This window comes from Lepidochelys kempii, chromosome 2 (genome assembly GCF_965140285.1).
Source record: "Lepidochelys kempii isolate rLepKem1 chromosome 2, rLepKem1.hap1, whole genome shotgun sequence".
Classification (NCBI taxonomy): Eukaryota; Metazoa; Chordata; order Testudines; family Cheloniidae; genus Lepidochelys; species Lepidochelys kempii.
Genome location: NC_136381.1, coordinates 2,769,847 through 2,797,435, shown reverse-complemented (window position 1 = coordinate 2,797,435; position 27,589 = coordinate 2,769,847). Strand labels below are relative to the sequence as shown.

Below are 27,589 nucleotides of genomic sequence, written 5' to 3'. Positions count from 1 at the left end.
CAGCTGAAGGCTGTGACATCAGGGATTCTAGCCCCAACTCTCCACTGATTCACTGCATGACCCTGTGTGAGTCACTTCCCCAGGAGCCCGTTCCCCGGCTGTGCTGCGTGCTGGGGCTGACGAGGCCGGTGTGGCGGTCGGGGCTTGCCAGGGCAGAGTGAAGTGCCCATCTCCAGCAGAACCATCCCTGCTGTTCACAAACCCACACCGTCCCCATGTGGGAGACAGGGCTTGTCCTCCAGGGGAGGGAGTTAAGGCACAGAGGGGAAAGGATTGGCACAGGTTGGCGGTGGAGCGGGGACCAGGAGCCTGTCGTCCATGCGTCTGCCCCGTGCAGGCCTTTCCTTCCTCGTGGAAGAGCTGGGGCCACTGGGTGAATGAGCTGTCCTGTCTCCAGGGCCGGGGCTGGAGCCGTGTTGGGCAATAGCCTCAGAGCAGGTCCTGCCTGCTCATTTCCTCCCGGCGGGGGCAGCTCTGCTGACGATGCTGGAGCGGGGCCGTGCCCGCTCTCCTGGCAGAGCAGAGCCCCGCCACTCCCTGGCTGGGCTGGGTAACTCGGAGCCACCTTGCCCTGCCCCTATCGCAGGAGGATCTGCAGAGCTGGACGGGTTCTGTGGAATGGTTAACCCGAGGCAATCTCACCCTGAGCCAATCACAGCCGGCAGCAGCAAATACCTGCCGGATTAGAGCCACTGCTCCCCACAGCTCTGGCTCTCTGGCCCCGGGGAGCCTGGCCGGAGCCGCTGCGTCTCCCCGAGCCCGTGCAGCCCTCGAGGACGCTGCCATGGCGCTCCCGGTGCCCCTGGTTCTGCTCTGCCTGGGGGGGGCCATGTGCCTGGGGCGAGGGGGGCCGGTGCCCAGCCAGGAGGAGGTGCTGCAGAGCGTGTGGGCCCTGCTGGCGTCGGGAGAAGGCTCTCTGCCCCATGCTGCCCTGGACTCCCTCTTAAGCATCGTGGCGGCCCGTGTGCAGTGCCCAGCAGTGCCGTGTGGAAAGGTAAGGCTGCAGCCAGGCGCAGTCCGCTCCCCTCCTTCCTCTGCGAGTTGGGAGCAAAGGCCGGGGCAAACTCCAGCCCGGGCGGGAGGGGCGAGGCAGCAGGAACGGCAGGTTCCCCGCCGGGGGGTCGGGCTTCACGGGGAGTGCCCCGCCTTGGGGTGGGAGAGGCGGGGGTGCCACGCAATGGGGAGATGTTAAGGGCGGGGGAGCAGGGATGGCTCCGGCCGGAGGAGCATCGCCCTGAGCGATGGGGGAGCCTAGTGCGTCCAGTCCTGCCAGTAGCATGGGGGGGGCAGGGGCGGGAGGGTCTCCTGGCTGCCCCGGCTGGGGGCTGGGATCCAGGACAGCTCCGGCACCGGGAGGGGCGGGGAGGCAGCTCCTTGGTTCCCAACAGTTTGCCACCCCCTACGCCCCTGCCGCAAACACAGGGCGTCTGTCCCCAGACACAGAACCGGCCCCTCGGCCCGTTTCCCGGGCAGGTTCCTCCCCCGGGGTGTTGCCTGCACCGGCCCAGCGCCAGCCCGGTGGGAGCTAGTGTAGACGGGAGCAGGCACTTCAAGCCCCTTGTGAGCAGAATCAGCCCAGACTGGCCGGGGCGGGTCTGCAGGAGCGGGGTGGAGCCGGGGACCTGCACAGGGCTGGGGCAAGTGCCAAGGGGCTGCCAGGGCAGAGCCAGCCTGTGGCCTCGATTCTACTGCGTCTGTCTCAGCGGCGCCTGGCGGGCTCCGGCTGTTGCCCAGGGCTGCCGTTACTGAGGTGACTCGGACTATTACCATTGACTGGGCCAAATCCTGGGCAGCTTCTGGTCAGGGAAATTCCCCAGGAAGTCAGTGGGAGTTTGGCCTGCACTGCAAGGGAGCAAGGCTCAGAGTTCGGGAGCCTGGCACATCTGCTTCGCCTGGGTGTCCATGGCCAACCGAGGGGCACAGGGCCTGTGCGCCGTCCAGTGTGTGAGTGTGCGTGTGCGCACGTGCACTCTGTTTGCATGGTCTCCTTGTGTCTGGCATGTGAGCACTGTGGAAGTGTGGGGTGTGCACTGTTTATATGTGTGTGTGTAGCATATGTAAACTACGTGCGTTTGTACGCAGTGTGGGGTGCGCAGTGGGGGTGTGCACGCAGTGGGGGTGCGCAGTGTGTAGGTGTGTGTGTGTGCAAGCAGTGGGGTGTGCAGTGTGTAGGTGTGTGTGTGTGTGCACGCAGTGGGGTGTGCCATGTGTAGGTGTGAGTGTGCACGCAGTGGGGGTGCGCAGTGTGTAGGTGTGTGCGTGCAAGCAGTGGAGGTGTGCAGTGTGTGTGTACGCAGTGGGGGTGTGCCGTGTGTAGGTGTGTGTGTGCACGCAGTGGAGGTGTGCAGTGTGTGTGCACGCAGTGGGGGTGCGCAGTGTGTACGTGTGTGTGTGTGCACGCAGTGGAGGTGTGCAGTGTGTGTGCACGCAGTGGGGGTGCGCAGTGTGTACGTGTGTGTGTGTGCACGCAGTGGAGGTATGCAGTGTGCGTGCACGCAGTGGGGTGCGCAGTGTGTACGTGTGTGTGTGTGCATGCAGTGGAGGTGTGCAGTGTGTGTGCACGCAGTGGGGGTGCGCAGTGTGTATGTGTGTGTGTGTGCACGCAGTGGAGGTGTGCAGTGTGTGTGCACGCAGTGGGGGTGCGCAGTGTGTACGGATGTGTGCATGCAGTGGGGGTGTGCAGTGTGTAGGTGCGGCCAAGCCGGCGCGGCTACACGGCCATTGTCCGAGGCTGGAGATCTGGCCTCTGAGACTGGCTGCCCGGGGGGGGGAGGGGGGGCGTGTTTTGCACTGTAGATGAATGCAGTGACTCCAGCTAGAGCAAGCCGGGAGCTGGCCGTTCCCTGCTGCCGGGGGCCGCGCGCTTTGCATCCACACACGATGCCCAGCCAGCCTTGCTCGCCTGATAAGAGCTGCCGAAGGTAGATAAGAGGCAAACGGTCCCCTAGGACAGGGCTACCCTGGGGCCAGGTTAGCAGTAGGGTCCCTTCCTGACCTGGCCACCATCGGACCTGTCCCCAACACGCGGGCGTCTCAGTGCATCGGGCCTGCCAAGAGCTTGGTGTGCGAGCTCACGAGCGAGCCCAGCCTTACCCCCACCTGACATGGGGAAACCGAGGCATGAGGTGGCAAACACAACCGGCCTGCTGGACACAGGTGCCCGGTGCCTACCGCCCCCGAGAGCTGCTGGGTGCTCAGCACGTCCCAGAATCCGGCCCCGCGTCTGGGTGCCAATGTCAGGTGTCCGACTGTGAGACCGTCCTGGTGCAGAACCCCAGCAAGAGCCGCTTTCTTCTGATGCAGAATGAGAACTTTGTTAGAATAAGGGAAGCCCTGTGATCCCCAGGGCTGCTGCTTCTCAGAGGGATCTCAGCCAGGGATGGTGCCCAGGGGCCACCCTGTCCCCCTCAAGGGATGGGAAAGGTTGGAAACCCTTGGCCTAGACCCGTCCCCAGCTCCCCGCTGCTGACTGGAAGCAGCCGGGCCCAAAGCTCACACAGAGACTCAGCAACGGCCTGGAGCCAGGCCCTGTGCTGGGGATCCCAGCTCCTCGGGCCCCAGGCTCACTGCCCCAAGGGCACCAAGGTCTGAAGCTGGGGTAAAATGCCCCCTTTGACCCCAGGGCCACACGTCACCTCAAGGGGCTCACCACCCCACAGATGGATCGGGGTAGTTACCGCAGTGCAGCCAAGGGCAGGCGTGGCAGGGCACGCTGGGCATTCAGTGGGCTCTGCAGTCCCCAGGCCATCGTCACAGCTTGTCACCGATGGCCAGAGGCTGCTGGGTCCCAGCGTGGTGTGGTGCATACCAGCCCCAGCTCTGCCCCTCTCCCCACAGTGCATCTCCGTGCCGGACGTCTTCACGCTTGTGGGCAAGGCAGGGACAGGCGACGCCAACCTCACGGCTGCGGAGCTCCCGCAGCTGGGCGCCGGCGTATTGCTCTACCTGACAGACCCCGCGGCCACCTGCGCTGCAGTGAGGGGCGGCCGGTGGGTGGCCGAGGCCGGGGCCTTCCTCACCAGCTTCTCCAGCGGGAATCCCACTGCCGGGCCCACGGCGGAGAAAGTGGCGGAGCTGCTGGGAGGCATGCGGGAGAATTACAGAGATGCAGACAGGCACCAGGTAAGAGTGTGTGTGTGACTGCCCCCTGCTGGGGAATCATGTGTGTGTCACTGCTGCCCCCTACTGCAGGGAATGAGATCTGTTTATTATTATTGTTATTGCCCCTTCTGACCCCAGTTTCGCCCTCTGCCAAGTGGCAGCAGATATCTGGTGCTTTGCAGGTCAGCTTCTCAGCGGAAGAGAAATCAGTGACACGGGGCCTTGGTCTATTCTGAGAGTGACTTGTTTATTCACATACATGCACCGGTCCTGGAAAACAGGGGGTGGGGGGAGAAGGGGGTCAAACAGTGTACAGGATAATCCCTTCTTCAGGAATCTGATTCCAGTTCCCAGGGAGCTACTGTGCCTCAAGAACTGACCCTGATACAGAGCAAACTCCTGCAGCTCACACAGCTCCACAAACCCAGGACCGAAACAGTTCTCCCAAGACTGAACCCTTGCTCACTCACTGCAAACGCGGCAAACTGTGCATCACAGTGTCACCGAGTGACGCCTGCTAGAGCATGATTATTTGTATTCAGCAGCACTTAGGGTGTGTCTACACTGCCTTCTCTCTGGGACTTGGGCGCACGTGATTCCAAGCCTGCTCTTCAGCGTCCACACTGCATTGTAAACCTGGGCTTACCATTGCTGGACCCGGGTCTCCCAGTCGTGCTAACGGGTCCGTACCGCACTATGGGTCTCACAGCCCAGTCAAGAGCCAACAGGTCCATACTGCACTACGCAGCCCTTTTGACTTGGTTCTGCAGCTTGAGCCAAGTGACAGGGCTGGGACCTGGCTCACCGCGGGACTCGGGCTGTGACCCACCCTCTAGCAGCTCCTGAGTGGTGTCTGACCCAATTCAGATTGGCTTGCGTGTGGATAGACGGGGGGTTTGGGTACGAAGCTGAGTGTCCAGTGTAGACGTAGCCAGGCCCCATTGCACTGGGCTCTGTACTAACATCACTCCCTGCCCTGAAGAGCTCCCCCTCGAGGACGGGCAGAGACGGCAGGTGGAGAGCGCAAACGGGAACAATGAGACGATCGCGGAGCGAAGCAGCCGTGCTGCCGTACGCAGCCTATTCACGACGTGCGCGTGCGGGCGTGTGCCCCCGGCCAGGCCCTGGCTGAGCAGTGCACGAGCAGACACGGGCTCAGGGACAGGTCACTGACAAACCCATGGGGGAGGCAGGGACCCTGCTGCATGGCACCTTGGGACCAGCGCTGGGAGGGCGCAGAGCGAAACCACTGAGCACACCCACAGCCGGGTACCGCAAGGGAATGACGGGGGAGGGAGGGGAGGCCAGAGCATCTCTCCACGGAGCCCTAACCAGGGCCCCAAATTGCGATCCCCCTCGAAGGCCGGTTCAGATAAATCCCACGACTGGACGGCTTTGGGGCTAGATTCAAACTGGCTCCTCCCGGGCTCTGTGTACCATCCCCAGCCCTGCCAGTCCTCCCACCTGGGGCCGGATCGGAGAGGGGCTGTACTGGCTGGAATATATTCATGGAAATATCTAGAGCCTGGGACACTAGTAACAACTTTGCCCCGTTCATGTACTGGACCAGGGCTTAAATCCTCAAAGACTATTTCCCAGAGCCCAGCAGCCCCCCGCCCGCCCGCCATTCCAGGCTCATGGCTTTATCCCTCGGAGGGGGCAGGACTTGGGCTTTAACCCTGTGCGGGGGGCGCCAGGGCTCAGGACTTTAGCCCCACAGGCAGGGTGCTGGGGCTCAGGCAGGGTGAAAGGAACTTAAGGGACTTGCCCATACGCAGGGCCGGGGTCCTGAGTTGCAGGGGGGCTCGACCAGAAGGGGCTGGGCCTCGGGTGAAGGGGGTGGGGCCTTTAAATCTCTGGGCCCTTTAAATCGCCACCGCTACCCCAGGACTCCCGCAGTGATGTAAAGGGCCCGGGGCTCTGGGCCCTTTTAAATTGCCGGCCTGGGGAAGCTGCCCCCTGCCAATATGGTTGGCTGCGTACTGGCTCTTGCCGGTACGCCATACTGGACAGGACTGGCTTACTTTCACCTCTGGACTCAGGGCTTTAGCCCCATTGGGCGGAGAGGAGCACCAGGGCTCGGGGCTTTAGCTCCATGGCGGGGAGCATGGGCCTGGAGAGGTTGGGTCTGGGACTTTGACTGCGGGGTATAATTCTCAGTTGATTCGGAGTAACTAGGCTATTTGCCAGTGCTGTGTCTATAAGAAGGCGTTTGGAGCAGGGACATCACAAAAGAGCCCTTCACTAGAAGTGCCATGTCACTAGTTCGACACAGCACTGTCCAGCCATGCGATGGGTTGTTCTTGCTGCGGGCTGTTACCATCTGGGAAATTTTGCTGGGCAGGAAACAGGAGCGACCCCCTTCTTTGTTCCACTGGATTGGGCCGGATTTTTGTGGCCACACACTGGAGTCGGGATGTTAACACCATTTCTGACACAACAAGCTGGGTGCGGTGCTCTGTAGGTTTGCATTGCTCTGCAGTGCACCAGTTGCTGACGTAGACTGCGTTGTATTTTTGTACAGTCCCATTCTCCGTCCTCCCCAACCCCCTGCCCAGCACTGACTATTAAACTCAAGTCATGCAAGCCCCGTGGCACGGCTCTGCTGTGGTCCCTGGCAGAGGTGGGGCGCGAGGTGTGTGTGGGGGGCAAGTCAGCTTAGAGTCCCTCTCGGAAAACACCAACGCGCAGTTGAGGACAGCACTCACAGCCAGGTCCGATTGCCCAGTGGTTTTGTGTGCCGGGATCCTGGCCCATTCCAGTCCCAATGCCCTCTGCTCACGAGCCCTGTGCCCGTCAGTGGAGTGCGGATGGGGCCAGGAGTCTGTCACCCGCCCACCTGCCCCAGCAGTCACCCCTGCTGACTCGAGACACCGTGTCTCCGCCTGGCTGCCCCCGTCACTGGCTGGTTGCGTTGCCCCGGAGCAGCTCAGGCGAGGCCATGGGACAGTCCGTGTGGTGCCAAGGGCCACCCAAGAGCTGGAGCGAGGCGGCCGCGTGAGCCGGGCCCTTTCCAGCCAAGTGACGCTGCCAGGGCTGCTGGCGAGAGAGCTGGGACTGCGGCCAAGGAGGAAATTGGCTGGTTACACTTGTTAGCAAACAGCTCCTGGGGCTGAGGCTGGAACTGGCTGGCAGAGCCCAGCAGGGGAATCCAAACCACAAACTGTGACCCCCCCCTCAACACTGGGTAGGGAGAGGGGCTGAGGTCCCCCCCGGGAGCCTGTGGGACACCCTGGTCTGTCGCTGTCATGGTAACGCCTTGCCCCCCTCCCCCTATCACCAGATCTCACCTCTAGGGCACTGTGACGATGTGACGCAGCAGGGAGGGGGGAGCGTTGACCTGGGAATGTGCCCTGGGGATGGGAGACCTGAGAACCTGTCACCTGAGCCAGGAGGGGGAGGGGGAGGTAACACCTCTGCCCAGGAATGTGGACAGAGGCTGCAGGAGAGAGCCTGCTGGGGGGGTTTGGTTTCAGTTTGGTGCTGGGTGGAGGAACGCAGGGAACCCCAGGGCTGGGGTCTAAGCTCCCTGCTCCCCCAGAAGGACTTGACTGAGGGGTCCTGGGTGTACCCACAACCTCTGTTTTGGACTGTGTTCCTGTTGTCCAATAAACCTTCTGTTTTACTGGCTGGCTGAGAGTCTCAGTGAATCCCAGGAAGAGGGGTGCAGGGCCTGGACTCCCCCACACTCCGTGACAACTGGTGCCAGCGGTGGGATCTACTGTACCCCATGACCGGCGCTTCCTGCAGTAAGTGACTTGGGAACAGTAACACAAAGGGGGATTGACGGGGACCAGGTGTGCTGAAGATTCAGAGAGAGACGGTTTCAGGGGGCGGTTAACCCCTGGGAGTGTATGACCAGAAAGAAGGACTTTTGCAGTAACAGGGTCCCCTGGGGGATTGCAGCGAGCGGTCCCAGGGGCGGAGGAGTCTGCAGCTCGACCCTGGCAAAGAGGTGGTGACCTCAAGAAGGACTGGCACCCTCGGGGTTCTTCCTGGAAACAGTGGAAAACTGCCCAGTCCTGCGAGTGGCCAGCAGGGAGATGTACGCTAAACGCCTTAAGAGCGACCTGGTGGAGCTGTGCAGGCAGAGGGGGCTGCGCACTGGGAGGTCCACCAAGGAACAGCTGATTGCCCAGTTGGAGGAGAGGGATCGCTTGGATGACCCGATCCCTGTCCCTGAAGGAAGCTGCCCGGTGGATGCAGCATGGGCCCTGGGGCCTGACCGTACTGCGGGGGGGTAAGACTGCTGCCGAGGACATCCCAAGACCCTTCCTACCTATGCCTGGGGGAGGGGTTGGGGGAAGCCCAGTGAATACCAAGGGCACCCTGACCCTGGCAGCCAGCAGGGGATCCTCCCGGTGGAGCTCCCCATCCCTGGAGCAGAGGCGGCTGGAATGAGAGAGGGAGATGAAAATGAGGGAGCTGGAGGATCATGAAAAACAACATCAACATGAGCAGGAGGAGAAGGAGAGGGAATGTCAGGAGAAGGAGAAACAAAGACAGCATGAGCTGGAGCTGGCCAGGCTGAGGAGCAGTGGGGTCCCGGCTGCGGTGAGTGTGGGGGGACCCAAGGCTGCAAGGAGCTTTGATAAGTGCTTCCTGGCCCAGTGTAAGGAGGGGGAGGACATCGATAGCTTCCTGACGGCCTTTGAGAATGCCTGTGAGATGCACAGGGTTGACCCTGTGGACAGGCTCCAGTTTCTAGAGTATAAAAATATTGCTCGGGCATGTAGGAATGTTATCAGGAGGGCCAAATCGCACCTGGAGCTGCAGCTAGCGAGAGATTTTAAGAGTAACAAGAAGGGTTTCTTCAGGTATGTTGGCAACAAGAAGAAAGGCAAGGAAAGTGTGGGCCCCTTAATGAATGAGGGAGGCAACCTAGTGACAGAGGATGTGGAAAAAGCTAACGTACTCAATGCTTTTTTTGCCTCTGTCTTCACGAACAAGGTCAGCTCCCAGACTGCTGCGCTGGGCATCACAACATGGGGAGTAGATGGCCAGCCCTCTGTGGAGAAAGAGGTGGTTAGGGACTATTTAGAAAAGCTGGACGTGCACAAGTCCATGGGGCCGGATGAGTTGCATCCGAGAGTGCTGAAGGAATTGGCGGCTGTGATTGCAGAGCCACTGGCCATTATCTTTGAAAACTCGTGGCGAACGGGGGAAGTCCCGGATGACTGGAAAAAGGCTAATGTAGTGCCAATCTTTAAAAAAGGGAAGAAGGAGGATCCTGGGAACTACAGGCCAGTCAGCCTCACCTCAGTCCCCGGAAAAATCATGGAGCAGGTCCTCAAAGAATCAATCCTGAAGCACTTGCATGAGAGGAAAGTGATCAGGAACAGCCAGCATGGATTCACCAAGGGAAGGTCATGCCTGACTAATCTAATCGCCTTCTATGATGAGATTACTGGTTCTGTGGATGAAGGGAAAGCAGTGGATGTGTTGTATCTTGACTTTAGCAAAGCTTTTGACACGATCTCCCACAGTATTCTTGTCAGCAAGTTAAAGAAGTGTGGGCTGGATGAATGCACTATAAGGTGGGTAGAAAGTTGGCTAGATTGTCGGGCTCAACGGGTAGTGATCAATGGCTCCATGTCTAGTTGGCAGCCGGTGTCAAGTGGAGTGCCCCAGGGGTCAGTGCTGGGGCCGGTTTTGTTCAATATCTTCATAAATGATCTGGAGGATGGTGTGGATTGCACTCTCAGCAAATTTGCGGATGATACTAAACTGGGAGGAGTGGTAGATACGCTGGAGGGCAGGGATAGGATACAGAGGGACCTAGACAAATTGGAGGATTGGGCCAAAAGAAATCTGATGAGGTTCAATAAGGATAAGTGCAGGGTCCTGCACTTAGGACGGAAGAATCCAATGCACAGCTACAGACTAGGGACAGAGTGGCTCGGCAGCAGTTCTGCGGAAAAGGACCTAGGGGTGACAGTGGACGAGAAGCTGGATATGAGTCAGCAGTGTGCCCTTGTTGCCAAGAAGGCCAATGGCATTTTGGGATGTATAAGTAGGGGCATAGCGAGCAGATCGAGGGACGTGATCGTCCCCCTCTATTCGACATTGGTGAGGCCTCATCTGGAGTACTGTGTCCAGTTTTGGGCCCCACACTACAAGAAGGATGTGGATAAATTGGAGAGAGTCCAGCGAAGGGCAACAAAAATGATTAGGGGTCTGGAACACATGAGTTATGAGGAGAGTCTGAGGGAACTGGGATTGTTTAGTCTGCGGAAGAGAAGAATGAGGCGGGATTTGATAGCTGCTTTCAACTACCTGAGAGGTAGTTCCAGAGAGGATGGTTCTAGACTATTCTTGGTGGTGGAAGAGGACAGGACAAGGAGTAATGGTCTCAAGTTGCAGTGGGGGAGGTTTAGGTTGGATATTAGGAAAAACGTTTTCACTAGGAGGGTGGTGAAACACTGGAATGCGTTGCCTAGGGAGGTGGTGGAATCTCCTTCCTTAGAAGTTTTTAAGGTCAGGCTTGACAAAGCCCTGGCTGGGATGATTTAATTGGAGATGGGTCCTGCTTTTGAGCAGGGGGTGGACTAGATGACCTCCTGAGGTCCCTTCCAACCCTGATATTCTATGATTCTATGATTCTATGACTCTCACCCCGTTACTGGACCCCAAAGCCGTGGAGGTGTACAGCCAAATGAAAGGGCCGGAGGCAGGGGACTATGAACTGTTCAAACAGGCCCTGCTCCATGAGTTTGGGCTGACCCCCGAGATGCACCGGAGAAGGCTCCGGAGTCAGCGTAAAACGTCTAAGTCAACTACCTACAACTGGTCAACCGGATGCAGGGATATGCCCGCAAGTGGACAGCTGGGGCCCAAGCTAAAGAGGACCTGCTTGACCTAATCGTACTGGAGCAACTGTATGATCAGTGCCCTTCCGACCTGAGGCTGTGGTTGGTGGACAAAAAGCTAGAGAACCCGCAGCACGCAGGGCAGCTGGCCGACGAGTTTGTGAACAGTCGGTCAGGGGGTAGCCGGGAGGAGTCCCAAAAGAACAGGCCCCCCGATGCAGAGAGAGAGTCACCATGGGGCCTCCCAGCGGGGAAATAGGGAGAACCCCCTCCAAAAGGGAACGCCTGGCATCGGGACCCTCCGACCTGCTTGAGGGGACCAATGTGACCTAAGCTGCTATCACTGTGGCCAGAGAGGCCACGTACGGACCCAGTGCCCCAGGCTCAGGGACAGACTGAGCAGACCCAACCTACCCAGGGTTAACTGGGTAGGGACCCAGATGGGCTCAGGCAAGGGGGGCTGCCAGTTTACCACCTGCTCAGGAGGGAAGAGTACCCCAGGCCAGCTCCGCCAGAGGGCTGGAGGCTCTGGACTCAGGGTTCTCGGTTTACAGGGTGGACGTGGGGCTGTCCCTCCGGAGAGAGTGCCTTGTTCCCCTGGAGGTGGATGGGAGGAAGGTCAATGGATACTGGGATACGGGTGCGTAGGTGACGCTGGCCCGGCCCGAGGTGGTGGCCCCAGATCGGGTGGTGCCCAACACCTACCTGACCCTGACAGGGGTGGGCGGGACCCCATTTAAGGTGCCCGTGGCAAAGGTACACCAGAAATGGGGGGCCAAGGAGGGCCCCAAGGATGTGGGGGTACACCACCATTTGCCCACTGAGGTTTTGATGGGGGGAGACCTAGAGGACTAGCCAAGCAAGCCCCAGACTGCCCTGGTTGTGACCCGTAGCCAGAGCCGGCGAGGGGCACTGCACCCTTACCTTGGGGAGGGTACCACACCGGAGGCGCAGGACCCTACCCTGGTGGGGAGGGAGGGCTGAGGGGCACGGCTCAGAGAGGCTGAGGCCTCAGACCCGGCCACTGAGGGGGAACCGGGCCCCATCCCTGCCTCAGCCGCTGAGTTCCAGGCCGAGTTGAGGAAAGATCCCTCCTTGCGGAAGCTCAGGGACCTGGCCGACCTCAGGGTGGGACGGACCATGAGGAGAGGCTGCCAGGAGAGGTTCCTGTGGGAGAAGGGGTTCCTGTACCGAGAATGGGCTCCCACAAGGGAAGTAGAGTCCTGTGGGATCAGGAGGCAGCTGGTGGTCCCCCAGAAGTATCGCCGCAAGCTCCTGTCCCTGGCCCATGACATCCCCCTCGCAGGGCACCAGGGAATCCGGTGCACCCGGCAGAGGTTGCTACAGAACTTTTACTGGCCCGGGGTCTTTACCACGGTCTGGCAGTGTTGCCGATCCTGTGACCCCTGTCAGAGGGTGGGGAAGGTCCAGGACAAGGGAAAGAGGCTTTGAGACCTTTGCTCATCATAGAGGAGCCTTTCCAGAAGGTGGCCATGGACATCATGGGGCCTCTCAGCAAGACGACCCGGTCGGGGAAGAAATACATTCTGGTGGTGGTAGATTTTGCCACCCGCTACCCTGAGGCAGTTCCCTTAGCTTCCATCGAAGCAGACACCGTGGCAGATGCGCTCCTGACCATTTTCAGCCGAGTGGGGTTCCCCAAGGAAGTCTTGACAGACCAAGGCTCCAACTTCATGTCGGCCCTGCTCCGGTGCTTGTGGGAGAAATGTGGGGTCCGGCACGACTGGGCCTCAGCGTATCACCCCCAGTCCAATGGGCTGGTGGAGAGGTTCAATGGGACGCTAAAGATGATGCTGAAAACCTTTATGAACCAGCACCCGCAGGATTGGGACAAGTACTTACCTCACCTGCTGTTCGCGTACAGGGAGGTGCCCCAGGAGTCGACTGGATTTTCGCCTTTCGAACTGTTATATGGCAGGAGGGTGAGGGGCCCCCTGGACCTGATGAGAGACGAGTGGGAGGGGAAGGCCACTCCCGACGGAGAGTCAGTGGTGGAGTATGTCCTGATCTTCCAAGAGAGACTGGCTGAACTCATGGGCCTGGCCAGGGAGAATCTGGCCAGAGCCCGGAGGAAGCAGAAGGTCTGGTATGACCGCACGGCGTGGGCCCGTGCCTACGCCACCGGGGATCCGGTGATGGTTCTCATCCCCATGAGAAAGAACAAACTACAGGCCGCCTGGGAGGGCCCTTTCAAGGTCATCAAGCAGCTCAATGAGGTAAACTATGTGGTGGAGCTGTCGGACCGGGCGCACCACCGCCGGGTGTACCATGTGAATATGATGAAGCCATATTATGCCAGGGGGAATGTGGTGTTGGCCGTGTGTGGACAGTGGGAGGAGCAGGGAGATGACCCTTTAGTAGATCTATTCCCTGGGACAAGAGCTGGTTCCCCGCTGGAAACAATTCCCCTCTCGGATCAGCTAACCCCTCCCCAGCAAGCTGAGGTCAGGGGGGTGCTGCATCCGTACCGACAGCTGTTTTCCAACCAGCCTGGACGCACTAATCTGACTGTCCACCGGGTGCAGACAGGGTCGCACCCGCCGATAAGATGCCCCCCCTTCCGAATCACAGGGAAAACTGCTCAGGACCTGGAAAGAGTGGTCAGGGACATGCTGGCTTTGGGGGTGATCCAGCCATCGGCCAGCCCTTGGGTCTCGCCGGTGGTGCTGGTCCCCAAAAAGGACGGGTCGGTCCGGTTCTGTGTGGACTATCGGAAGCTCAATGCCATCACTGTATCTGATGCCTACCCCATGCCCAGGCCGGACGAGCTCCTAGACAAGCTGGGAGGAGCTCGGTACCTTACCACCATGGACCTTACAAAGGGTTACTGGCAAGTGCCGCTGGATGCAGATGCCCAGCTGAAATCGGCCTTTATCACCCCTCTGGGGCTCTAGGAGTTCCTGACCCTGCCTTTCAGCCTCAAGGGAGCGCCGGCCACCTTCCAGCGCCTGGTGGACCAGCTCCTGAGGGGGATGGAGAGTTTTGCCATGGCGTATATTGATGATATCTGTGTCTTTAGCCAGACCTGGGAGGACCACGTGTCCCAGGTTAGACAAGTGCTGGACCGACTCCAGGGGGCTGGGCTGACTGTAAAAGTGGAGAAGTGCAAGATGGGAATGGCTGAAGTATCTTACCTGGGCCATCGGGTGGGGAGCGGTCGCCTAAAGCCGGAACCAGCCAAGGTGGAGGTGATCAGAGACTGGCCTGCTCCCCACACCAAAAAGCAGGTCCAAGCCTTTATTGGGATGGCAGGATACTACCGAAGATTTGTGCCCCACTTTAGTGCCATAGCCGCCCCCATCACTGAGCTATACAAGAAGGTGAAGCCAGACAAAGTGGTCTGGACCGAGCAGTGCCAGGAGGGTTTCCGGGCGCTGAAGGAGGCTCTGGTCAGTGGCCCAGTTCTGGCAAACCCAGACTTTGACAAGCCCTTTATGGTGTTCACCGACGCCTCCGACACGGGACTGGGGGCAGTGTTAATGCAGGAGGATGAAAAGGGGGAGAGACGCCCCATCATGTACCTGAGCAAGAAGTTGCTACCCCGGGAGCAACACTACGCGGCCATCGAGAAGGAGTGCCTGGCCACGGTGTGGTCCCTCAAGAAACTAGAGCCCTATCTCTTCAGGCGACACTTCACCATCTACACCGACCACTCTCCCCTGACCTGGCTGCACCAGATGAAAGGAGCCAATGCCAAGCTCCTGAGATGCAGGATTACGCTCCTGCAGGATTACGACATGGACGTGGTCCACGTGAAGGGAAGTGCCAACCTGATAGCGGATGCGCTGTTCCGGAGAGGGGGCCCCGAACTTCCCCAGGTCACTGGTCACAGTGACCCCGCTCAGTTCAGTCTCGAAGGGGGGAGAGATGTGATGATGTGACGCAGCAGGGAGGGGGGAGTGCTGACCTGGGAATGTGCCCTGGGGATGGGAGACCTGAGAGCCTGTCACCTGAGCCAGGAGGGGAAGGGGGAGGTGACACCTCTGCCCAGGAATGTGGACGGAGACTGCAGCAGGGAACTGCTGCGGGGGTTTAGTTTCAGTTTGGGGCAGGGTGGAGGAACACAGGGAACCCCAGGGCTGGGGTCTAAGCTCCCTGCTCCCCCAGAAGGACTTGACTCAGGGGTCCTGGTTGTACCCACAAGCTCTGTTTTGGACTGTGTTCCTGTTGTCCAATAAACCTTCTGTTTTACTGGCTGGCTGAGAGTCTCAGTGGATCCCAGGAAGAGGGGTGCAGGGCCTGGACTCCCCCACACTCCGTGACAGGCACATCTCATGGTACCTGGGGGGGTCCTAAAGCTCCAGGCCCTGGAGTCAGGGGATTACGGGAGACTCGCAGAGCAAACACCCAGCAGCTGCTGAAAAAAGCAGGAGACTCCCCCACCCCCCCGATACCCCCCTTTGGTATTTCTCATCTCCTCTTGGTGGGCGCTTTCTCGCTCTCCTTACCCTGTGTGTCCCACCCCCCGCACCGCGAATCCACCCGCCACAGCTGCAGGGGGAGCCCAGACCCATGGGGCGGAGGTGGGGCTGGGCTGGGAGCCATTCTCATCGGCACTCTCCCCCCAGCCGTGCCTGGACGCGGGCCATGTCCTGCAGGAGAGCGCCGCGGTCTCTGGCCGGGTGACGGCTGACGTGGCCGGGAAGATGCTGGTGACGGTCATGTACCATGCGCTGATGGGGGACTGCTTCCACGCCCTGCCGCCCCCCCATTATTTCCTGGGGTACATCTTTCGTCACTACGGCAACGAGTCCCAGAACCTCACGCTGGCAGGTGAGTTGGGGCAGCTGTGGCCAGGGGTAACCGAGGGCTCAGTTCTCCTCCCCAGCCCCCCAGGCTCCTCCTTGCAGGGCCCCAGAGTCCTTTGCAGCAGGCCACTGGGGGAGGGCTGGGTCCCCAGGGGGACGGCTGGTGGGGACGGTGCTTTGCTGAGCCCCCACCCCGTGGGAAAGGATGGCACAGGCGGATGGGTCCTGCAGCCCTTCAGCTCCGTGGCCAGCGGGCACTTGGCACGGGTTTCCCTGCCAACGGGGCGTGTGCCATCTGCTGGCTCCAGGTGTGAGCAGGGCGCTCTCCGGTGGTAGGCTCAGGGACAGCCATGAGCCCGGTCCCTGCTGTCGCTCCAGGCCAGGACTGGTGCCAGTTCTGAGCGGCCCCCGGGCAAAGCCCTGCTCTGGCCCCCGGCAGGCCGATGGTGTGACGCAGGCTAATGCGTCCCCATTGCATCCCAGAGACCTGGGCTCCCGACAGCCTGGCTGGGCTCTCCCCACTCGCCGCGGGAGCCGGGTCCAGAGGGCGAAATTCCTGCAAAGCCCCATCCCAGCCTCTGCCTCAGCAACGCCCTCTCCAGGGTGGGGGGGAGCAGCCGGGATGAATTTCCCCGGCCATGTTCCACTTGACAACGTCAATGGTGCCCGGCTGCCCACTCCTGGAGCTCTGGGCAGCTTGTGCGCCAGCATCCCCGGGCCCCAGCCAGCTCTGAGCCCTGGGGTGAGGGAGGATTAGAAGGGGACAGGGCAGGAGGCTGCAGGGGAAGGGCCGCTCCTGCCCGGGGGCGACTGGGCAGGGAGCTGGCATGACAGGGTTGCCCTGGGACAGGCCTGACTGCACTGATGGGCCATCTGGCCTTGGGGCCAGAGGATGAGCACGCGGACCACCACCATGACAATGAATCACATGCCGATCACCACACGGAGCCCGCATCAGCTCCCCATGACAGCCAGCGCCACGGCGATCACACAGACCCCGACGATCACTTGGACCCGCACCCCGGCGACACGCTCAGGAAGCTGAGACGGAGCCTCCCCGGGCAGCGGGCGCTGGATGATCCCGGTCTTGTCTGGGACACGGTAGGCAGCAGGGCCACTGCTCTCCCCAGGTCAGCTGCCCGAGGGACCCAGAGTCCAGGGCAGGGGCATCTGGAGAATCACTGGGTTAAAGGCCAGAGGGACCCAGATCATAGTCTGACCTCCTAGGTGTCACAGGCCCCCAGCACCCCCATGCGAACCCCACAGCTGAAACGTGACCGATGCACCCCAGCCCACAGGCAGAGCACAGCAGGGACTGAGGGGTACCGGTGCCCGAGGCCCCGCAATGGCAGGGCAGTGTCCCAGTGAGCTACACCCAGCGAATCCTGGCAAGTGCTGCAGGGGAAGGTGACCCCCCTGAGGTCCCTGCCAGTCTGACTGGGGGGAAACTCCTTGCCCACCCCACATGTGGGGATGTCAGACCCTGGGCATGTGAGCAAGAACCAGCCAGCCAAACACCAGAGAAAGGGACTGCCAACCCCAGTGCTTGAGGAAGGAGATAAATCCTCCAAGGATACACTGGGACAGATCCCTTCCTGAACCCGCCGGTGGCCGGCTGAAGCCCTGAAGCATAGACACAAACCAGAAGTGTGCCCCGGGCTGCCGAGCCCTGCCCCCACCATCACCAGCCACCCACCAGAAACGCATCCAGCTCTCTCCTTCCTAACCCCAATTCAGTTGCTCTCCCCAGAACCACTAGTGGGAGGCTGTCCCACAGCCCGAGAACAGAACCCAGGAGTCCTGATTCCCAGGCTCCCTCTAGCCACGCTCCCCTCCCAGGGCTGAGAACAGCCTTTCTCAGGGCAGTGGGTACTGCCTGGCAGCAGACTGGCTGGGCAGAGGCCTGGGGGCAAAGCTGTGGGATAGGGAAGTTTCACACCCACGTTTCAGTTTGGGGCTGGAGTCGTGTCCTGCTGTCTGGTGCGCAAAGGGCAGTCACAGACCTCGGGGCAGGTCTCAGTGGCAGGAAGCAAAGAGCGTGGACTGCACCCTCAGCAAGTATGCAGATGACACTAAACTGGGAGGAGAGGTAGATACACTGGAGGGGAGGGATAGGATACAGAGGGACCTAGACAAATTGGAGGATTGGGCCAAAAGAAATCTGATGAGGTTCAACAGGACAAGTGCAGAGTCCTGCACTTAGGACGGAAGAATCCCATGCACCGCTACAGACTAGGGACAGAGTGGCTCGGCAGCAGTTCTGCAGAAAAGGACCTAGGGGTGACAGTGGACGAGAAGCTGGATAGGAGTCAGCAGTGTGCCCTTGTTGCCAAGAAGGCCAATGGCATTTTGGGATGTATAAGTAGGGGCATTGCCAGCAGATCGAGGGATGTGATCGTCCCCCTCTATTCGACATTGGTGAGGCCTCATCTGGAGTACTGTGTCCAGTTTTGGGCCCCACACTACAAGAAGGATGTGGAAAAATTGGAAAACGTCCAGCGGAGGGCAACAAAAATGAGGAGGGGACTGGAACACATGACTTATGGGGAGAGGCTGATGGAAATGGGATTGTTTAGTCTACGGAAGAGAAGAATGAGGGGGGATTTGATAGCTGCTTTCAACTCCCTGAAAGGGGGTTCCAAAGAGGATGGATCTAGACTGTTCTCAGTGGTAGCAGATGACAGAAGGAGGAGTAATGGTCTCAAGTTGCAGTGGGGGAGGTTTAGGTTGGATATCAGGAAACATTATTTCACTAGGAGGGTGGTGAAGCACTGGAATGGGTTACCTAGGGAGGTGGTGGAATCTCCATCTTTAGAGGTTTTTAAGGCCCAGCTTGACAGATCCCTGGCTGGGATGATTTAGTTGGGGTGGGTTCTGCTTTGAGCAGGGGGTTGGACTAGATGACCTCCTGAGGTCCCTTCCAACCCTGATAGTCTATGATTCTATGAAGAGCCACCAGCCCAGGCAGTGTGGCAGCAAGAGCGTTATGCTTTGGCCTCGGGCTGGCAGCGAACCAGGGCAGAGCAGGCTGAGAAGCAGGAAACCTTCTGAGGGTGGGCTAGACCCATGTCGCTGGAGCTGGGACAAAGCCCTGGAGAGGCCGCTATCCACTGGCTGAGGGCCCTGGGCCGTGGGGGGCTCAGATCCGTGGCTTGGGTGCCCCTGACTCCGTCAGTAACTCACCATCTGTGTTTCCAGATGTGTCTGAGCCCCGGCGACCTCCTGGAGATCTACAGCCTTGAGGCCGACGCAGGGATCTCTGGCCCGGACTTCACCAGCCTCAGCCCGGCTCTGATCCAGCAGCAGCTCAGCGGGGCCTGCTCTGTCCTTCACCTGAGCGTGCCCAGCGGCCGCCTGACCGTGGCAGAAAGTGAGGCCCTGTCTCCTGTACTGCTTTCCGTGCCGAGCCGGGGCTGCCAGGCGAGAGGGGCCCCGTGGCTGGGCTTGGCGGTGCTCGTGTGTTATGTCCCGCCTGGGTTAGAACAAGGGGCAGCCCCCGGGGCGTGCGGAGATCTCTCCATTTCCAAGCAGCTGGTTGTGGGGTGGGATACGGTGGCCCCGGTGCCCCATGTCCCCACAGCCGCTAAGAGCGAGTGCCCCCTCCCACGTCCTGTGCCCTGCGGGGGCAGACCCCAGCTCCTTCCTGCCTCAAGTGCCTGGGGGAGGAGCTGGGCGGGGGCCTCGGGCTGGCTGGGAGTACCGCGTCCTGCCCTGTGCGGGCCGGGGTGGGTGACACCCGCTCTCTGCACAGGGTACATCTATGGCTCGCTGGCCACGCTGGTGATCTGCCTGTGCGCGCTGCTGGGCATCGTCCTGCTCCTGTGCACCGTCTGTGCCAGCACCTACCCTTACGTCATCCAGGGCTTTGTCAGCCTGGCCGTGGGCTCACTCACCGGGGACGCCCTGCTCCACCTCATCCCCCAGGTGAGCTGCCGGGCCAGCCGGGGGTCCACGCCTGGGCACTGCGTGCACAGCTCGGAAATGGGCGTGGGTGAGCACCCCGGTGGCTGTGTGCGTGGGCACAGGGGCGGGTGCACATGGGTGTGTGTACGGGCACGTGGGAGTGTGTGTGGGTGTCCCGGCGTCCCTGGGCGATGCTCTGGAACTGCTCCCCATGAAGCCAGGCAGGACTCTGGGGCAGTCTCCTTTCTGTGAGCAGCCTGTCTTCAGGACACACAGCTCACCCAGCTCCACCTTCCTGGGTCTGACCTTGGAGCATTCAGCCTCCTCTGCCCCTCCGTGCGCTTCCCCCAGCGAGTCCGCCCAGGCAGGGTCCTGGGGAAGCCAGAGGGTCCTGCCCCCCAACACCACAGTCAGACGGGACTCTCAGCCAGCCAGTAAAACAGAAGGTTTATTAGACGACAGGGACATGGTCTAACACAGAGCTTGTAGGTGCAGAGAACGGGACCCCTCAGCTGGGTCCATTTTGGGGGGCAGGGAGCCAGACAACCCCGTCTGCCCTTCACTGCATGTCCCCAGCCAGCCCCAAACTGATTCCCCCTCCAGCCCCCTCCTCCTCTGGGCTTTGTCCCTTTCCTGGGCCAGGGGGTCACCTGATCCCTTTGTTCTCCAACCCTTTAGCTCTCACCTTGCAGGGGGGAAGGGCCCAGGCCATCAGTGGCCAGGAAACAGGGTGTCGGCCATTCTCTGTGTCCAGACCCCTGCACACATCTGCCCTCTAGGGCTCTGCAACGATCATACACCCTTACCCCACCCCCTAGATACTTAAGAACTGCCTAGGGGAAACTGAGGCACCCCCACACTATTCAGAGGAACATTAAGAACAGTTCTGCTTCGTCACAGCGGGCATGTGAGAGTGTGTGAACATGGATGTACGTATGGGCACGTGGGTGTGCATGTGGGTGTAGCTATGGGCACGTGGGTGTTCATGAGGGCACATGCGAGTGCGTATGGGCACGTGAGAGTGAGTGCACGTGGGTGTGCAGATGGTTGCATGCGTGCTGGCCAGTGGCGGGGTGGGGGGGAGAATGCACATGGGTGTGTGGCAATGGCAGGGGCGTGTGCTTACACACGGGGAGTGCGTGGGCAGAGAGGGGGAGTCCCAGCGTGCCCAAGCGATTCCCCGCCCCGGCTGAGACTCCCTAGTGCTGTCGTTGCAGTTCCTGGGCCTGCACTCGCACGCGGACGAGGGGCACGCGCATGGGGCTGAGGAGGCCGGGCCCAGGGACACCACCTGGAAGCTGCTGGCCGTGCTGGGTGGCATCTATGCCTTCTTCCTCCTGGAGAAGTTCTTCAGCGTCCTGGGGGGCGACGAGCCCAAGGTTTGGGGGGCGACGGAGGCAGGGGGCAGGTGGGGGAGGGAGATGGGGTATTTTGGAGGGGCGGGATTCACAGAAAAAGCAGGTGCTCTCCCCTGGCAGCCAGCGCTGACCCCAATGCCCCAGTGCGGCACTAGGGGGTGCTGTGGTGCTGGGAGCAGAGCAGGGGCTCAGCAGGGGGCGCTGAGGTATAGGGAATGGGGCAGGGGCTCAGTAGGGGGCGCTCTCCCCTGGCACTCAGCCCTGACCCCAATGCCCTGGGTGGGGTAGGAGGTGCTGTACTGCAGGAAGGGGGCTCAGCACGGGGTGCTGGGAGGGGGGCTCAGCAGGGGGCGCTCTCCCCTGGCAGGCAGCGCTCACCCCAATGCCCCAGGGGGTGGGGGTAGTGGGAACTGTGCTGCTGGAATGGGTTAAAGATCTCCTGGCCCTTTCCCCGCGTCTTAGCCAACACCCCGTCAGGCGCTGCCTGGCTGCCTCCCTGCCTCCCGTTGGGCACAGGTGGTGCTGGTGCTCCATGCCCTGGGCTGCGGGAGGCGGGTGCCCGCGGGGCCCGGGGGCCGCTCCCTATCGGTGCCATGGCGGGGGGGAGGGCGCTGGGTGAGCTGTGTGTCTTGTTCTGGCAGGAGGAGGCTGGCGGGGGCCACCCGCACGACCACGCCATGACCTTGCAGCTCTACCAGGCAGAGCAGAAGAGGAAGAAGCAGGAGAAAGGAGCCTCGCAGGCTGACCTGGTAAGGCCCAGCCCCCCGGATGGTGGGGGGGGATGACGCAGGCTGCAGGGCGGGGCCAGCCAGGTGGACCTCACCCACTGGGCAGCGCCAGGTACAGCCCGGTGAGCACGTCCCTGAACGTCGCCTCCCCCTTGCTAACTTCGCAGCCTGGCACAGCTCTGGGGCTGGCCTGGCAGTGAAGGGGTTAGGGGCAGTTCTGGGTCCTGCTCACGGCTGCCCTCTGCTGGGCGGAGCGGGGCGCGTGTCCCATGCCGGCTGTGCCTGGCCCTGCTGGGGGTGTGGCCAGGGGTCCCAGGGTCACTGCTCGGGTGGAGGTCTGGGCCCCACGGGGCATCCTCAGGCAGCTGCTGCCAGCAGAGGGCTCCCCCGGGTGAGGGCCAACCCTCACGCTCCCTGTCCATCCCTCCCTCCTCCAGGTCACCGCGGAGGAAGCCAGTCTCAGCAAAACGGGGCAGGGGAGACGCACCCGGGGTGAGTGAGTTAGGGCCTCTACCCCGCAAGGGGCGCCAGCCCTGTGAGCCCCTCGGTGCCACTCTCCAGCCCCAGCACCCCCCAATCAGACGCCATCCAGCCCCAACGCCCCCCAATCAGACCCCCCCACCCCAACCTGGGAACCCCCAATCAGACCCCACCCAGCCCAACGCCCCCCAATCAGACCCCCCACCCCAACCTCGGAACCCCCAATCAGACCCCACCCAGCCCCAACGCCCCCCAATCAGACCCCCCCCACCCCAACCTGGGAACCCCCAATCAGACCCCACCCAGCCCCAACGCCCCCCAATCAGACCCCCCACCCCAACCTCGGAACCCCCAATCAGACCCCACCCAGCCCCAACGCCCCCCAATCAGACCCCCCCACCCCAACCTCGGAACCCCCAATCAGACCCCACCCAGCCCCAATGCCCCCCAATCAGACCCCCCCACCCCAACCTCGGAACCCCCAATCAGACCCCATCCAGCCCCAACGCCCCCCAATCAGACCCCCCCACCCCAACCTCGGAACCCCCAATCAGACCCCACCCAGCGGGGGTAGGATCAGCTCAGGCACCGGAAGGCTGGAGCGGAGGAAATCCCTGGGGTAGGGGCCACCCTGTGTCTGGGGGGGCCAGGGCAGGTGGGACCTACAGCCTCTTACCCGCAGCCCTGGGGCTTCATCTTTCTGCTGCTGCTCCTGCCTGGTGCCCCCGGCACTTCGCTGCCCCTGGTGCACTCACCCCCCAGCTTAGCGGTTTGGGAAAAGCAGAAATATTTGTTGCCCCCCCCCAACCCTGGTGGGACTTGAACCCACAATCCCCAGCTCCAGAGGCTGGTGCCTTATCCATTAGGCCACTGGGCCATTGGTGTGGGAGCTGCTCTCACACTCACACAGTGACAAGGGCTTGACATTGTTCCACCCCAGCAGAGGCACCAGGCCTGGGGCCACCTGGGTCTTCGGGGCTTCATGACCCATCCCTAAAGTATCCGCCGTTCACTGCTGTCAGAGACGGGCACCAGGGTCGCTGGGCTGAGCCTGTGCAGGAGGGGGCAGGGATCCTGGCAAGCTGGGCCTGGGGGTCTGGGTGGGTGGGGCCGGGGGTCCCAGGCTGGCTGGGCCTGGGGCTGTGGGCAGGGCAGGGGACTCAGGCTGGCTGGGACTGGGGGTGTGGGTGGGGCAGGGGGCCTGGGGGTTGGGCCTGGGGGTCTGGGTATGTGGGGTGGGGGGCCCCAGGCTGGCGGTGGTCTCTCCATTGGGAGGGGACTGGCCCCTGGCCTAGCCCTGACTGCCCTTCACTCCACAGAGCAGCGCATGATCCCCTACATGATCACCATCGGAGACGCCATCCACAACTTCGCCGACGGGCTGGCCGTGGGGGCCGCCTTCTCCACCTCCTGGAAGACGGGGCTGGCCACGTCGCTGGCCGTGCTGTGCCACGAGCTGCCGCACGAGCTAGGTGGGCGGCTGCCCCGGGGGGTGGGGGAGTCGCCGGATGCTCAGCCAGTGCTGGGCTGCCCCAAGGCCGTGCTGCGGGGTATTCAGCCCAGACCCCCAAGGGAAATTTCCCAGGGACTCCGGCCCGGGACCGGCTCAGAGCCGCTCTTACCGGGCTAGCTGCGGGGTGACTCCAGGCTCCGGCTGGGCCAGCCAGGGGAGGTGACGCCCAGCCCAGGCTGGCGTAGTGGGGGGTGACCGGCCGCCCAGGCGAATGGCAGCCCCCGCTGACGGGCTCTCGTTCCCGCCCTGCCAGGGGACTTCGCGGCTCTGCTGCACGCGGGGCTAAGCGTCAAGAAGGCCTTGCTGCTGAACTTCGGCAGCGCCCTGACCGCCTTCCTCGGCCTCTACATCGCCCTCTCGGTGACGACGGGCGAGGAGTTCCAGGCCTGGATCTTCACCGTGGCCACGGGCCTCTTCCTCTACGTGGCCCTTTGCGACATGGTGAGCGGCTCGCACACAGGCTTCCCCTGGCTACGGACCCCTGCCAGCTCGCGAGAGTCCTAATCCAAGGGTCCCGCTGAGAGCTGAGTCTGGGGGTGTGGGGAGCCCAGGGCTGAGCTAGCAGGGGGCTGCGGGTCGGGATTGAGGGGCATCGGCAGAGCTGGGGGAGTGGGGAGCCCAGGGCTGGGCTAGCAGGGGCTGCGGGTCAGGACTGAGGGGTGTCAGCAGAGCTTGAGGGAGGGGGGAGCCCAGGGCTGGGCAAGCAGGGGGCTCCGGGTCGGGATTGAAGGGTGTCGGCATAGTGGCACGGGGGGTAGCCTAGTACTGGCTTTCTCCTCAATGCCCCTCGTTTTCATTAGCCCTCCCCCGCCGTTCCCTGTCACACCCGCCCCCCTCCATCCAGCCCACCGGCACCGACCTCCCGCTCCCGGCCGGGGGTTCTGGCAGAGCTCCCCAGCTCCACGGGCTGGCCAGGGCGTCCCATGGCTGGGAGCCCTGCGGGGAAGCCAGGGCAGTGCAGCGAGCACGCGCCCAGTCAGGGCGGATCCCTGTGGGCTGTGGTGCCGAAAGCGGGGTGGGGACTTGCTAGGGGGCGCGCTCCCTTCAGGGTCCCTAATGGCTGTGGTGTGCCGGCCCAGCGCGACGGGGCGCTGCCTTTTGGATGAGACGTGAAACGCAGGCCCCTGCTCTCTTGCACTCAGCAAAGCTCCCAGGGTACTTTCCTGCTGCTGGGGCCTTAGCCCCCTGTCCTGGCCGAACCCCAGTGTGGGCGCTTCCCTTCGGCCCCCCCTGCAGCTGGGATTTATCTGGGCAGTGGTGCTGTGGCCGTGAGCCAGTTGCCCTGACCCACCCCAGAGGTGGCTGCATTTCAGTGGTGGGCGCTGTGAATCCTGCTGGGAGAGCTGTGGGCCCTGCAGTGCTGTAGCCCCTGACTGAGTCGCCCTCACAGTGCAGGGCTGCCAGGGCCACGCGCCCCAGGCTGCGGCTCCGTACCGGGCACGGTGGGTGCAGGCCCTGCCCTAACCCCCCTTTCCCTTCCAGCTGCCCACCATGATGAACGTGAAGGACAAGCGGCCCTGGCTGCTCTTCGCCCTGCACAACCTGGGCCTGCTGGGGGGCTGGGCCATCCTGCTGCTGCTGTCCCTGTATGAGGAGAACCTTACCCTGCTGTGACCCCTGCCCGGCCCCCCATGGACCTGAGCCCACAGGGGGAGGTGGGGCTGCTTCCAGGGGGGAGGGGCACAACCAAGCAATGGGCATGACTGAGGGGAGGCTGCTCTTCAGCGATGCCCGTGGACTGTCTGCAGAGCACCCTGTGCCCCTGTCTGTTTGTGCTATTTATTGGGAGAGCAACACCCCCTGGGCCCTGTGCGGGCACTCAGAGGCATGGCACCGTTCACACCCAGCCCCCGGGCCCTGTGCGGGCACTCAGAGGCATGGCACCGTTCACACCCAGCCCCCGGGCCCTGTGCGGGCACTCAGAGGCATGGCACCGTTCACACCCAGCCCCCGGGCCCTGGGTGGGCACTCAGAGGGATGGCACCGTTCACACCCAGCCCCCGGGCCCTGGGTGGGCACTCAGAGGGATGGCACCGTTCACACCCATCCACCCAGCCCCCGCGTGGACACTCAGAGGCATGGCACTGTTCACACCCAGCCCCCGGGCCCTGGGCGGGCACTCCGAGGTGAGGCACCGTTCACACCCAGGGCAGCCACCCCAAACACAGATCTCAGGGACACTCTTCCCCCACCCCAGGGATCGCCCCTCCCACGGCACTGCTCACCCAGCGTGGCTTCGCTCCCTGGGGCTTGGCTCAGGTCCTGCTGCCCTGCCCCCACCCCCTCCAAACTACCCCAGGTGCCCTGCAGGCCATGCAGCTGGGCAGCCCCTCTGGACAGGGATGGCCTGGGGCTCTCTGGAGCAGCCTGTTGCTTGCTCAGTGCCTGGCCCAAGGGGGCCCGATTTCTGCCGGGGCCTCCCGGCGCCACCATCTCACACAGCCCAGCCATAGACCCCAAACTCCCCCCACAGACCCTCTGCCCCACGCTGATCCCACACGGCTGCTCAGTGAAGGAGCCTCGAGCCGCCCCCTGCTCACACTCAGCCCTGCCCCGCAGGAGTGGGGAGAGCAGAAGGGGCTGGGAGGAGGCCACTGGCTTGGTTGTGTCGGGGGATCCGTGATGGCTCATGCCAGGCCCGAGTCCCGCAGAGCTCAGCCTGCCCCATGGACAATAAAACGATGCGTCTCCCAAGCTCTCTCTGCCTTGCTGTGGGCGAGGGCTGGGGCTGTGACGGGCCCGGGGCAGGGGGGTGGGACGTGCCCAGGCACCTGTGCCAATGGGGCCCGTAAGTGGCTGAAGGTTCCATCCCCCTCTGCCCGCTGCTCAGAGGCCGTGCCAGGGGCTGGCAGCTCACAGGGCCGGTCCCTGGGAAGGGGTACAGCCTACGCACTGAGTTTTCTTTTCCCCCAAGGGGTGCTCCATCCCTGCTCTGCCCCAAAGCCCTGCCCCACTCTGCTTCTGCTCTGCCCTCATTGTGCCTCTTCCCACTTCTGACCCACCCCCTTCCCTGAGGCTGCACCCTCACTCCACCTCTTCCCACCCTCCGCCCTCCAGGCCCCACCTGCCCACTGCTCCCTGCCCTCCGCCCTCCCTCCCTGACCTGGGAGAGATTTCCTGAGACTCTGGCCCACGTGGCTCCTGGCCCAGGGCCTGCGGTGCTGGGGGTTGGGGCCGTGCCCCATATGCACCAACTCCAATTGGGTGCTCTGCACCCCCCAACCACAGCTGTTCGGATGGCTCGGGAGGGAGCCCTGGCAGCCAATGAGCCCTGGCTGAACACGCATGGTCCCCTCCATGGGCGTACTTTGACGTCTATTTGCGGGGTCAAGGGGGTTAATAATATATAGAGGCCTAATTTCTGGATTTACCGAATGTTAGTGGTAGTTAAATTATAATGGACTTGAAATCACAAATACAGTTTACATTAATTATTTAATCACCTTTTTTATTTTAACATAATTATTTGCCATGTTTACCAGCTACCACTGAGAAATCAACATTAGCATAGAAACAAATTCTTGAATAAAGAGAACCGAGCACTCTCATGTAATTATGAATCACGTCTCCCTCGTCTGAGAGTTACATAAACATTGTCTTACTATAGAAATACTGTCTTTATCTTCATGTAGAAGCAATCGTCTTCCCTTGGGTTAGCTTTTCTTGGTTTTCGAGTAAAATAATTTGATGGGCCTAAATTAAAACAGAACAATATTTTACTCAAGTTCAAACTTGTAGAGGTCACAGTCACTTCTCTGTAGGTACTTTGCATCACCCTCTAGAGTCTAATCAAAAACGTTATCCCTGCCATAGGTTTTTAAAGTAATTTCTCAATGCGCTGGATCTAATTCCCATGGAAGTCAATAGGAGTCTTCGGCAAAGTCTACACTACACACTTGCTGTGGTATAATGACGTCACTCGGGGTGT

At 61.6% G+C, this 27,589-nt stretch overlaps 1 protein-coding gene and 1 non-coding gene across 5 annotated transcripts; one reads left to right on the top strand and one right to left on the bottom strand.

Moving 5' to 3' along the window:
* Positions 1-471: 471 nt before the first annotated feature.
* Positions 472-27,271, top strand: SLC39A4 (solute carrier family 39 member 4). 4 transcript variants are annotated; one of them, XM_073329881.2, is made up of 12 exons: positions 472-994; positions 3,838-4,122; positions 15,500-15,704; positions 16,530-16,780; positions 18,878-19,049; positions 19,431-19,603; positions 20,800-20,961; positions 21,582-21,689; positions 22,106-22,160; positions 23,468-23,620; positions 23,915-24,102; positions 25,144-27,271. In XM_073329881.2, exons 1-12 carry the CDS (start codon positions 785-787, stop codon positions 25,273-25,275), a joined length of 2,094 nt encoding a protein of 697 aa, XP_073185982.1. In that variant the 5' UTR covers positions 472-784; the 3' UTR covers positions 25,276-27,271. The 4 variants fall into 4 exon arrangements, with proteins under 4 accessions (XP_073185982.1, XP_073185984.1, XP_073185983.2 ...); XM_073329883.2 differs by lacking the exons at positions 472-994; positions 3,838-4,122 and adding an exon at positions 7,534-7,850; XM_073329882.2 differs by lacking the exons at positions 472-994; positions 3,838-4,122 and adding an exon at positions 7,860-8,655.
* Positions 22,953-23,025, bottom strand: TRNAQ-CUG (transfer RNA glutamine (anticodon CUG)). Its single transcript has one exon. It is a non-coding gene; the product is annotated as a tRNA-Gln (tRNA).
* Positions 27,272-27,589: the final 318 nt, after the last annotated feature.

What these genes read in the sequence shown, in the direction of transcription:
- SLC39A4 (XM_073329881.2), top strand. Translation starts at nt 785, where the DNA reads ATGGCGCTCCCGGTGCCCCTGGTTCTGCTCTGCCTGGGGGGGGCCATG. An exon ending in TGGGGGGCGACGAGCCCAAG is followed by an intron (nt 20,962 to 21,581) that starts GTTTGGGGGGCG and finishes TTGTTCTGGCAG; the next exon opens with GAGGAGGCTGGCGGGGGCCA. An exon ending in GAGCCTCGCAGGCTGACCTG is followed by an intron (nt 21,690 to 22,105) that starts GTAAGGCCCAGC and finishes TCCCTCCTCCAG; the next exon opens with GTCACCGCGGAGGAAGCCAG.